General features: G+C 38.2%; 1 protein-coding gene across 10 annotated transcripts in view; it reads right to left on the bottom strand.

The window, feature by feature from the left end:
- The window catches only part of STK33 (serine/threonine kinase 33), a 211,487-nt gene that overhangs the window by 97,025 nt on the left and 101,145 nt on the right, over positions 1–13,317 (bottom strand). For 9 of the 10 annotated variants that reach the window (XM_086340178.1, XM_086340174.1, XM_086340177.1 and 6 more), the window contains exons 2-3: positions 1,740–2,134; positions 538–651 (exon numbers count right to left, since the gene is read on the bottom strand). In XM_086340178.1, the coding sequence (XP_086196304.1) occupies positions 538–651; positions 1,740–1,964 (339 nt within the window). In that variant the 5' untranslated portion in view covers positions 1,965–2,134. The remainder of the gene's footprint in view (positions 1–537; positions 652–1,739; positions 2,135–13,317) is intronic. The other variant, XM_086340180.1, reaches the window with a different exon arrangement.

The raw sequence follows: 13,317 nt of genomic DNA, 5'->3' as shown, positions 1-13,317 counted from the left end.
TCCTTCAATCTAGCATTAAAGGAACACATTTTAATTTCTAAGATGGTATTAAATTTAAGTCATATTTGCATATAAGAACTAGAATCCTGGGAAGAATAACATTGGTATTCATTCAATCACAAGCTGAAGAAAAATGGGCAAGTCCACAAGGGAAATTTTGGCCTCCCTACTGGTCATCAAAGAAGTGAACAGCCAAACCATCTAAGTCATCTGGTCTCTCTCTTTCTCTCAAATAGGTCTATATAAAGATTTCACAACTGCCCTCAGCAACCGGCAAGACTTGGAGACCAAATGCTCTCATTTTATCTAATAAATGTCCTCCACTTAATTATGCAAGTCAAGTTACATCTCTATGAACAGAAAAAATAATTAGTTCACATTTTCTTTAGTAAAGACTTCAACAATCTTAAAAATGGTTAAGTTTCTTCTTTTCTTTTCTTTCCTTAGAGACTTACTTTTTAAATCACCTTTGTCATGAACATTGACTTAAAAGAAATCTGAAAAATTTCTAGTAGCTTCAGTTTGCCCTCTGTATACCTGAATAGCAGCTCCATTGTCCATCCTTATGTGAGGAACTTTTCCTTCTGTGAAGTTGCCCCGACCCCACTGTTGTTGAGATGGTTTTCTCTCTATATTTGAAGATTTTGAGGGCTTGAACCAAAAAGAAATTTTAATATTAACATTAAGATATAATATACTTGTTGACAAAGTAAGAACCCTAATTTAGATAATCTGAAAAATTTTAATATGTGTCAAGATATTTATTGTATACAAGACAGTTTATCACCTTTTTCAAATTCAAAGCCCTATATAATTCATTCACTCATTAGGCTAAAACAAGCCTTAAGAAGTTATTCAATCTAATCTCCTGAATCCAGGCAATTCTACATGATGATCTGCACAGAAGATAAATCAGGATTTAAAATCTTTAAAATCACAAGAGAAGGCAACTTCACAGTTTTCTCAATCACTCTTGTTTCAAGACATAACAATCATCTCAAATAGGTTATACACAAGAAATTACTGACCAGACATTCACAAAATATGCTTTGAATGAAAATAACATAGAAACAATTCACTCAGAGACATCTATATGGCAATAACTATACCATAATACAATTCAGAAATAACAGTTTAGAATGAAAACTTCGAAAAGGTATAAATTTGAGGACTGACAACCTAACTTTTCTTAAACTTACTGCTCTCTGTCTCTAAATTTATGCTCTATCAATGACAATCTTCCAGAGCGCCTCTTCTCTATAAAGACAAACATACCCAAACCAGTCCAACTGGGTATTCACAGATTGTAACTAAGGCAAATCAGTTCTGTAAGGTATATCTGATAGTCCATCTAGATAACCAGAAACTGTCCACCCTGTATTTAACCATCATAAATCTCATTCTGCATCAGTTGAAGAAAATGCCCCCAAATTCAGGTTTAATTCAATTTGAAAACCAATCAATTTCCATATAAACCACTTTTTAAATAAAAGCTTGAATAACATTCCAAATTATTTATAATCCTGGGAAATTATTAATTTGGGGCAGTGGTTGGTTAACAGAATGAAAGAAATTATCAACCGATTTTTCTTACCTCTTCTGTAAGAAAGAAATTTACCTTAATAGTAAAGAAGGTAATGAATTAGCTGACAAGGGTCCATGAATAAGGATGAATGTAGGGATGGGATTAGGGAATGGGACATCAACTTGTGTTGGGATGTAGAATCTTTAATATTTACCGAATCTTTTCCAGAGGTAACATCTTTGCTGGCTCCTTTTTCTTTTCTTTTTTCTGGTGAGACTATAAATTCTGAGCTACCTGTGCTTGATGTCTGTGACATTTCCACCACTGACATTGGAGAAAGCTTTGTTTTACAAGAACATATACAGAGTGCATTTTTCTGAGAAGCAGATGAGCAGTGGGGGCACTTTGTGGATTTTTTACCACAGCTGCTATCAGCCATTTGCTTAACTGTGGAACAAAAGCAACTTTATTAAAAGAAAGATGTTTCCACTGTTTGAGGAAAAGAACCAGACCAAAAAGGAAAAGGTAGGCTGATGGTGAAAACTCTAACTTCCAAGTGGTGAGGTCCTTAGGTTAATGATGCACTCGACTTCCAGTCACACATGAGAGCTGCAGGAAGAAAAGAAATCTCCATTTAGAAAATTCTTTCTTATCCTATCACTCTCCTAGATATCAAAGACAAACTAGCAACTGGCACCAAAAGCATCCTGCCTATACGTGAAAAGTTAATATTTACAACAAAATTAGAATACATTTCTACAAACCAATACATTCTCATCTTCCAGAATTGACTCCTTGAACTCCAGACATTTATTTAGCAGCCCAAAGAATCACCCTCTGAACTGCTAAAAAGTGTGGTCTAAGGAAATTTGGTGGGTTGATACAAATTTTTTAAAATAAAGTAGAATAAAATAGATAAATATATGAGAGCATTTTGCATAGCTCCTTGGTAAGGTTTGTGAAACTTTAAAAAAAATTACATAGTTATGAATGTATAGAACATGTGTATGTGTGTACACTTGGTCACAATATAAAATGCATTTCATAAGGTAGGTTGTGGTAAATAAAAAAGGCTTTAAAATACTTGTATAAAACATACATTACTGTGGTTTCAAAAGTAATGAGCCTCTGTCTACATATTATCAGAGTAAATCCATGCTGTTGTGTGCTCAGTCGCTAAGTCATGTCTGACTCTTTACACCCCATGTACTACATAGCCCACAGGCTTCTCTGTCCATGGGATTTCCCAGGCAAGAATACTGGAGTGGGTTGCCATTTCCTCTTCCAGGGGATCTTCTCAACCCAGGGATTGAGAACCTGTGTCTTCTTCATTGGTAGGCAGATTCTTTACCACTGAGTCACCTGGAATGCCCCAAATCCATACTATACACTTCACAAAGGAGTAGATAATTTGATTCTATAAAGCTATCTAGTGCTAAAAGTTCAAAGGCAATATCAGAAGTATCCTTATTTTTACTCTCAAATAGAAAAATAGGAACTAGTGTGTGGTACTTTTCCCTGAGTGAACGGGTATGCCCATCATTCTACCTAACCAGTTACTGCAGCTATATGTATAGTGGCAAGTTGGAAATATGTGGGTTTAGGAATGAGAGAGGATGTGTTCTGCAGCACATGAAAAAGAAACTGAGAAACTTCCAGAAGTAACTGGGAGTACATCATCATGGTTCTCTGCCATCCTACTTCAGATATTACTTGAAAGTATATTTTGAAATCATAGATTGATAAGGCTGGGGATATATAGAATATACCTTTGTTCTTTGAACTGGAATAAACTTGACCATAATAGGAGCTAGATATCTTTATTTCATTAAAGAAATACATTTCTAGCTTCAGTTATCTAAGACTGGTTTTCTAATCAGAAATAAGGGTTGACTTTGATCAAATCTTTACCTATCGTGATTACCATATTTTTCTTATTTGATTTTTTGGTATGTTTTATGGTATTAAAAGCTTTCTTAATATTAAAGCACTCTTGTATTTTGGGTATGAACCCTACATGATCATGATGGATGATTCTTTCAATGTGCTGAAAAATTGAAATGTTTGTATTCTGACTTTTCACAGTTATATTCATAAGCTAAACTGGTCTCTAATTTTCCTTTTCACTCATCTTTATCAGGTTTTGATACAAGATTCTGGCAGTTTTATAAAATAAATTGGCTATCTTTCCATCTCACGATGCTTTGTAATAGTCTGTATAGCATGGGAATCTATAGGAAAATCTTCCAGGCCCAAAGGATTTTGTGAAAGATATTGCTAGTAGTTTATCCAATATTTATTCCCCCACTCTTCCTTATTAACAAAACCCTGATTCTGTCTGGGATAGCAATATCCTAATTAAAATCCTCCATTTCTGCATATCCCTTGCAGTTGACTTATGGCCATGAACCTTACAGAATGCAAGCAAAGTTGTACTTAAGGAAAAACTTTTATTCTGAAAACTTTATTAAAAACAGAAAAAGAAAGGACAAAAAGTATACTACATGAGCAGTCAAATCAAAGAAAGAGAAAAACATGATTAAGAAACAAAATTTAAGATGAACAGAAATGAAAAAGAAATGTAGGTTCTGTTGAATTTTGCCTATAAGGCTCCAAATAAACTGAACCTTGACTCCCTCTCAGATTTCTCTCTCCATTCTCTCCCTTGCTCTAAACACACTGGTCTCCTTACTGTTCCTTGCGTATGCCAAGCACAGTGCCTTCTCGTGGCTTTGGCCCTTGTTTCCTAGGCTAGGATGCGCCTTCCTCAGACATTTGCAAGGCTTGCTCCCTCACTTCATGGTGATTTCTGCTCATCTGAGAGACCTCTTCTAACCATCTCATCTGAAACAGCAGGCCATTCATTCTGTCCCCTTACTTTGCTTTATTTTTGTTCACAGCATTTATCATTTCACTTCGGAAGTTCTATATCAGAGTTCCTTCCTACTTTTAGGGAACAGATGATTTCCATATATGTAAATTGTTTCATGAGGCTTCCTCGAAGGCTCAGAGGGTAAAGAATCTGCCTGCGGTGCAGGAGACACATGGTTAGATTCCTGGGTCTGGAAGATCCCCGGAGAAAGAAATGGCAACCTACTTCAGTATTCTTGCCTAAAAATTCCCATGGACAGAGGAGGCTGGCAGGCTACAGTCCAATGAGTCACAAAGGGTAGGACACAACTAAGGGACTAAGTACACAAATTGTTTCATAGCAATGAAAGCCATCCAATTCATTTCATTCAGTTAGAATAACCAAAATCAGATCATGGCAGTGATCTCAAAAAGGGAGGAGCTCTTATACGCCAATCTTTTCTGTGAAGAGATGCAAAAATCCTAAATGGTGTGCCTGTATTTATCTTTATCCTAGTTTACAGCATATTCTAAGATTACTAGATAGAAATAAACAGACAGGTCAGCCCAATAAGTATGACCTTTCATCAAAGCAGAACAAAAAATCCTACCGATGTGATGAAAACCCATAGTGGTGAGCACTGGAAAAGATACATCAAGGGTATCCTTCAGACAGGCAGAGGGAAAAAAGAATGCAACTGATGCCAACACACACACACATTTTAACAAATGCTTGACCTTGTTTTCCAAGTATATGTAGCAAGACAAACAAAACTCAGGATGTACCTTTATGCACACTGAAAAATGATTTAACTTTAGGCCTTGGAAGAAAATGCTTTGCATTTCAGGTTAAATATATAAGCCTGTAACCATCAATGACTCAGAGCAGCAGAGTAGATCTGCAAATAACAGCCTTTCTGTTTAGAAAAAAAATAATGCTTTCTCTCTGCAGGTGTAGAAAAGTCCCATATCAGATATGTAAGGCATCATTTTATGTGTGCATTAAGAATACTGATTTTATAGTACTTGTTATAAGAAACTGAAAGAAGTGTTCATAATGTAAAGGTTTATTTAAAATGTAGCTAAGTTCCTTCATTATAAACAGTACTCCTAAAAGCATTCTTACTAAATCCCTCAAGTTTTACTATATATATCCACAAACTTTCAAGAGAATCTTTAAATATTAAATTTCCCATTTCTAAGACAGTTTATTTTGTGGATTGAAAAATAGTTGTATTTTTCTTAGCTCAGTTCAGAAAGCATTTCCTTTCGTTTCTCCCTCAGTCTCTCAATGTCAAGTTATCACAGTATCACTGACACTGACATAGACTTCCAGGTACTTTCTCGCTCCACTTCTGACATATCCATTGCCCTAGAAGTATTTGGTAGCTATATTCAGAAAATATAAGAATTCCTGGAATTCACTGACAAGCTCCGTTTCTGCTTCCCAGCTTACCAACTATTACATTTGCCAAAGTAATGTTCTACTTTCTTACCCCAGCAAACGCTAAAACAATAGGTGGAATAGCTGTATGCAAAATTTCTTGAGAAGGATTGGATTTTGAATTTAATTTCTTTTTGGCTGGCTGAATTCTAATTATTTTAACTTAAAAACCAAAATAGAACAAACATTTACTCACATTTATTTCTTTCTCACTTATGAATTGATCTGAAAGATTTGTTAGTAAAATAAATCTACTGTCCAGTGGGCCAAATGATGTCATTCATATTTTAGGGGCATAAAATGAATCAGGTATTGCAAACCTAGCATATCTTTATGTAAATACAAAGATGAATAGCTCTTCTTATGTAGAACCATGGAATTACATGTAAACAGGACTTTGGCTAGAAAAACATATTAGGAAACCAAAGAAACTTCTAACATAATAGTTTCTTTGTGTCTCCAAAGACTGGACGTGCATGGGTATTAAACATAATGTAAATAAATACAATAAGGTCAAATAATGTCAGTGTTTAACAAACGTGAGCTTTCCTTTGGCTAAAGATTCTCATTTTATTTTCAAGAGTAAAACAAGTCAATGGAACAACTCTGATATGGAAACTCTCTGAGTTTTTATTTCAGCATAAAAAGGTCTCTTAACACACTGGCCCTAGAAGATACACTTACAGTAATTTCCTCGAAAATGAACACAAGAATGGTTTTATGAGATATAACTAGCTACAATTTTCTTCCCCAAAAGCAATTTTTGGCTTTCTTTGCTAAGACTATGTCTACAAGGAACCTAACAGTCAAGTCAATTCAGTAAAAAATGTGTCCTATTCAAGTGAAGAAAAAAACCTTATGGATTGTCTGACATTATGCAGACCAAGCGGAATGACTTGTATATTCACTTTTCAACTACTCGTTTTCATAACATGCTTACAGAACCTAAAGAGGCCCAAATGAGCTTTCTAGGTCATAGTGTTGTTAAATGAGACCCGCACTTGTTTACTATCTCCATTAAGGTCATAATTAGGGAAATTGGTCTATGTTGTCTTATAAAAGGATTTATGGTATGTTTAGATTTTATTTTATTTCAGACATGTAAAAATTCTGATATTTAACACCTAACGTATGCTATCAGATTTTAAAATTTTAATTTGCATAATACTCCTCACTGATTAAACTATAATCCGGAGGAACAGTCTTAAATGTGGTCCCCATATTGACAGTTTAAGAACAGAGATTTTACAAAGAAAGTATGGTTTAAAGAAACTGGAGAGATTCCCCCATCCCTGCCAATTCTTTCCTGATGTTTTTCTTGTTGTTATCCAGTGTCTTTTCTCCATGTACATTAAAACTAATCTGAAGTCAGGGACTTTTATGCCAGCACAGCTGATCCTGTACATAATGGACACTCAATGAAAATCTGTGAGTGTTCATTTTGTGGGGGAAGAGCCATAATCACAAATCACTTAGGCAGAAAATAAGCAGGTGTATAGAAAAGTCATCAAGAAATGAGGGGGTCGTGTGGAGGAGGGAATGTCAGAGCTCTCTTCATAGGTCTGCAGAGGGAATTAGAGTTCTCTGTGACTCAAAACAGTGCAAGCCAATATCAACCTGATACAAAGGGCTTCCTAACATTCAGAACTGTCTAAGTTAACAGGAAAGACTACCTCTGTCACTACAAGTGTCCAAGTAGAGGTTGGAAGGTCACCTGTAAGAAATCATAGATGATATTTAAACATAAACTAGGATGTCATAGAAAAAGCAAGGGAATTCCAGAAAAATATCTACTTCCATTTCATTGACCACACAAAAGCCTTTGACTGTGTGGATCACAACAAACTTGAACATTCTTACAGTGATGGGAATACCAGACCACCTTACCTGTCTCCTGAGAAACCTGAATGCAAGTCAAGGAGCAATAGTTAGAACTAGACATGGAACAACAGACTGGTTCAAAACTGGGAAAGGAGTACGTCCAGGCTGTATATTTTCCCCCTGCTTATTTATGTGTACTGAGTGTGCTAGGTATACCATGCAGAGTACACCACGCAAAATGCTGGGCTGTATGACACACAAGCTGGAATCAAGACTTCCAGGAGAAATATCGACAACCTCAGATATGCAGACAATACCACTCTAATGACACAAAGTGAAGAGGAACTAAAGAGCCTTTTGATGAGGGTGAAAGAGGAGAGTGAAAAAGCTAGCTTAAAACTCAACATTCAAAAAACAAAGATCGTGGCATCCAGTCCCATCACTTCATGGCAAATAGAAGGGGGAAAAGTGGAGACAGTGACAGATTTTATTTTCTTGGGCTCCAAAATCACTGCAGATGGTGACTGAGGTCATGAAATTAAAAGACGCTTGCTCTTTGGAAGAAAAGCTATGACAAACCTAGACAGCATATTAAAAAGCAGAGACATCACTTTGCCAACAAAGGTGTGTATAGTCAAAGCTACGGTTTTTCCGGTAGTCATGTACAGATGTGACAGTTGGACCATAAAGAAGCTGAGTGCCAAAGAATTGATGCTTTTGAACTGTAGTGATGGAGAAGACTACTGACAGTCCCTTGGACAGCAAGTAGATCAAACCAGTCAATCCTAAAGGAAATTAACCCTGAATATTCATTGGAAGGAGTGATGCTAAAGCTGAAGTTCCAACACTTTGGCCATCTGATGCAAAGAGCAGACTCATTGGAAAAGACCCTGATGCTGGGAAAGATTTAATGCAAAAGGAGAAGGGGGCAGCAGAGGATGAGATGGTTGGATGGCATCACCGACTCAATGGACTTGAGTTTGAGCAAACTCCAAGAGATAGTGAAGGACAGGGTAGCCTGGCATGCTGTAGTCCACAGGGTTGCAGAGTTGGACACGACTCAGTAACTGAACAAACAGGCAACCTACTTCTTGTAGCCAGATGTTTGAAGGCAAGAAAACTCCAGTCTATAACAAAATACCAACAATACATTCCATGATCTCTGTTTTTAAGATTTTTTATAAGTAATGTTAATTTAATAAAACAAAGCAACAACAAAAATACTTCTCTAGACTGTGAAAACATCCAGGGCAGGAACTATATTCTATTCACCTTGTCATCTTATATTCAGTAAAGATCTCCATTATTAAATAAGGATTATTGATTGAAAACTATTCAGTGATTGATAGAAACAGTGTTTCTGAACTCACAAATACAATATGCAATGTAGGTGCCTCGAGTAAGACAGCCAGTGCTTATCATGTAAAAAAATAATATACCTGAAGACACCTCCTGGCCAAAAAACTAACTGCCAACCCTCACTCTACCTTGAAGCTCTCATTCTAGAGCAAAACACCAAAACCCCAATACCAAGCCTGATCCCAATCCTATACTCTAAATTGCCATCTACTTCTGACAGTTTTCCTATCAGACAAGATGTTACAACTACACTCCCAAATTTATGAATCTTAAGGATACACAGACACAAGTATTTACTTCAATGATATACCATATTGTAAAACTCTAAGGGTTTCAGCTGACTAAGTCCAGTCTTCAGCAACTATAAAGCTTTGTTATAGAGAGTGACAAAGTTGGCTTAAAGCTCAACATTCAGGAAACTAAGATCATGGCATCTGGTCCCATCACTTCATGGGAAATAGATGGGGAAACAGTGGAAACAGTGTCAGACTTTATTTTTCTGGGCTCCAAAATCACTGCAGATGGTGACTGCAGCCATGAAATGAAAAGACACTTACTCCTTGGAAGGAAAGTTATGACCAACCTAGATAGCATATTCAAAAGCAGAGACATTACTTTGCCAACAAAGGTCCGTCTAGTCAAGGCTATGGTTTTTCCAGTAGTCGTGTATGGATGTGAGAGTTGGACTATAAAGAAAGTTGAGCACCGAAGAAGTGATGCTTTTGAACTGTGGTGTTGGAGAAGACACTTGAGAGTCCCTTGGACTGCAAGGAGATCCAACCAGTCCATCTGAAAGGAGACCAGTCCTCAATGTTCATTGGAAGGACTGATGCTGAGGCTGAAACTCCAATACTTTGGCCACCTCATGTGAAGAGTTGACTCATTGGAAAAGACCTTGATGCTGGGAGGGACTAGGGGCAGGAGGAGAAGGGGACAACAGAGGATGAGATGGCTGGATGGCATCACCAACTCAATGCACTTGAGTTTGGGTGAACCCCAGGAGTTGGTGATGGGCAGGGAGGCCTGGTGTGCTGCGATTCTTGGGGTCACAAAGAGTTGGACACAACTGAGTGACTGGACTGAACTGAATAAACCCTATTATTACTCAGATCCTCATATTCAGTTTTTAAAAATCACTACTTTTTGACCGATTGTTTAACTAGCAATAACTGGCTTGTGCTTCTTTCATATAAAACATGCATGTCATCAGTTCAGTTCAGTCACTCAGTCATGTCTGACTCTTTGCAACCCCATGGACTGCAGCACGCCAGGCTTCCCTGTCCATCACCAACTCCCAGAGCTTGCTCAAACTCGTGTCCATTGAGTCAGTGATGCCATCCAACCATCTCATCCTCTGTCGTCCCCTTCTCCTCCTGCCCCCAACCCCTCCCAGCATCAGGGTCTTTTCAATTGACTCAACTCTTCACATGAGGTGGCCAAAGTATTGGAGTTTCAGCTTCAACATCAGTCCTTCCAATGAATATTCAGACTGATTTCCTTTAGGATGGACTGGTTCAATCTCCTTGTAGTTCAAGGGACTCTCAAGAGTCTTCTTCAACACCACAGTTCAAAAGCATCAATTCTTTGGTGCTCAGCTTTCTTTATAGTCCAACTCTCACATCCATACATGACTACCAGAAAAACCACAGTTTTGACTAGATGGACCTTTGTTAGCAAAGTAATTTCTCTGGCTTTTTAGTATGCTATCTAGGTTGGTCATACCTTTTCTTCCAAGGAGCAAGTGTCTTTTAATTTCATGGCTGCAGTCACCATCCAGAGTGATCTTGAAGCCCTGAAAAATAAAGTCTGTTACTATTTCTATTGTTTGCCCATGTATCTGCCATGCCATCAGTTCAGTTCAGTTCAGTGCAGTCACTCAATCGTGTCTGACTCTTTGCAACCCCATGAATCGCAGCACGCCAGGCCTCCCTGTCCATCACCAACTCCCGGAGTTTACTCAAACTCATGTCCAATGAGTCGGTGATGCCATCCAGCCATTTCATCCTCTGTTGTCCCCTTTTCCTCCTGCCCCCAATCCCGCCCAGCATTACAGTCTTTTCCAATGAGTCAACTCTTTGCATGAGGTGGCCAAGGTACTGGAGTTTCAGCTTTAGCATCATTCCCTCCAAAGAAATCTCAGGGCTGATCTCCTTCAGAATGGACTGGTTGGATCTCCTTGCAGTCCAAGGGACTCTCAAGTGTCTTCTCCAACACCACAGTTCAAAAGCATCAATTCCTCAGTGCTCAGCTTTCTTCACAGTCCAACTCTCACATCCACACATGACCACTGGAAAAACCATAGCCTTGACTAGACAGACCTTTGTTGGCAAAGTAATGTCTCTGCTTTTGAATATACTATCTAGGTTGGTCATAACTTTCCTTCCAAGGAGTAAGTGTCTTTTAATTTCATGGCTGCAATCACCATCTGCAGTGATTTTGGGGCCCCAAAAATAAAGTCTGACACTGTTTCCACTGTTTCCCCATCTATTTCCCATGAAGTGGTGGGACCAGATGCCATGATCTTTGTTTTCTGAATTTTGAGTTTTAAGCCAACCTTTTCACTCTCCTCTTTCACTTTCATTAAGAGCCGTTTTAGTTCCTCTTCACTTTCTGCCATAAGGGTGGTGTCATTTGCATATCTGAGGTTATTGATATTTCTCCCGGCAATCTTGATTCCAACTTGTGCTTCCTCCAGCCCAGCATTACTCATGATGTACTCTGCATATAAGTTAAATAAGCAGGGTGACAATATACAGCCTTGACGTCCTCCTTTTCCTATTTGGAACCAGTCTGTTGTTCCATGTCCAGTTCTAACTGTTGCTTCCTGACCTGCATACAGATTTATCAAGAGGCAGGTCAGGTGGTCTGGTATTCCCATCTCTTTCAGCATTTTCCACAGTTTATTGTGAGCCACACAGTCAAAGGCTTTGGCATAGTCAATAAAGCAGAAATAGATGTTTTTCTGGAACTCTCTTGCTTTTTTGATGATCCAGCGGATGTTGGCAATTTGATCTCTGGTTCCTCTGCCTTTTCTAAAACCAGCTTGAACATCTGGAAGTTCACGGTACACATACTGCTGAAGCCTGGCTTGGAGAATTTTGAGCATTACTTTACTATCATGTGAGATGAGTGCAGTTGTGCGGTAGTTTGAGCATTCTTTGGCATTGCCTTTCTTTGGGACTGGTATCAAAACTGACCTTTTCCAGTGCTGTGGCCACTGCGGAGTTTTCCAAATTTGCTGGCATATTGAGTGCAGTACTTTCACAGCATAATCTTTCAGGATTTGAAATAGCTCAACTGGAATTCCATCACCTCCACTAGCTTTGTTCGTAGTGATGCTTTCTAAGGCCCACTTGACTTCACATTCCAGGATGTCTGGCTCTAGGTGAGTAATCACACCATCATGATTATCTTGGTCGTGAAGATCTTTTCTGTACAGTTCTTCTGTGTATTCTTGACACCTCTTCTTAATATCTTCTGCTCCTGTTAGGTCCATACTATTTCTGTCCTTTATCAAGCCCATCTTTGCATGAAATGTACCCTTGGTATTTCTAATTTTCTTAAAGAGATCTCTAGTCTTTCCCATTCTGTTGTTTTCCTCTATTTCTTTGCACTGATTGCCAAGGAAGGCTTTCTTATCTTTCCTAGCTATTATTTGGAACTCTGCATTCAGATGCTTATATCTTTCCTTTTCTCCTTTGTTTTCACTTCTCTTCTTTTCACAGTTATTTGTAAGGCCTCCTCAGACAGCCATTTTGCTTTTTTGCATTTCTTTTCCATGCGGATGGTGTTGATCCCTGTCTCCTGTACAATGTCATGAACCTCTATCCATAGTTCATCAGGCACTCTATCTATCAGATCTAGGCCCTTAAATCTGTTTCTCACTTCCACTGTATAATCATAAGGGATTTGATTTAGGTCATAGCTGAATGGTCTAGTGGTTTTCCCTACTTTCTTCAATTTAAGTCTGAATTTGGCAATAAGGAGTTCATGATCTGAGCCACAGTCAGCTCCTGGTCTTGTTTTTGCTGACTGTATAGAGCTTCTCCATCTTTGGCTGCAAAGAATATAATCAATCTGATTTTGATGTTGACCATCAGGTGACGTCCATGTGTAGAATCTTCTCTTGTGTTGTTGGAAGAGGGTGTTTGCTATGACCAGTGCATTCTCTTGGCAAAACTCTATCAGCCTCTGCTCTGCTTCATTCTGTATTCCAAGGCCAAATTTGCCTGTTACTCCAGGTGTTTCTTGACTTCCTACTTTTGCATTCCAGTCCCCTATAATGAAAAGGACATCTTTTTTGGGTGTTAGTTCTAAA

The sequence above is a fragment of the Bos grunniens genome, chromosome 15, assembly GCF_055505025.1.
Source record: "Bos grunniens cultivar Pamir isolate PY7600 chromosome 15, Bosgru_T2T1.0, whole genome shotgun sequence".
Taxonomy (NCBI): domain Eukaryota; kingdom Metazoa; phylum Chordata; class Mammalia; order Artiodactyla; family Bovidae; genus Bos; species Bos grunniens.
Note: the sequence above shows the minus strand (reverse complement) of the source record. Positions and strands in the feature narration are given on the sequence as shown.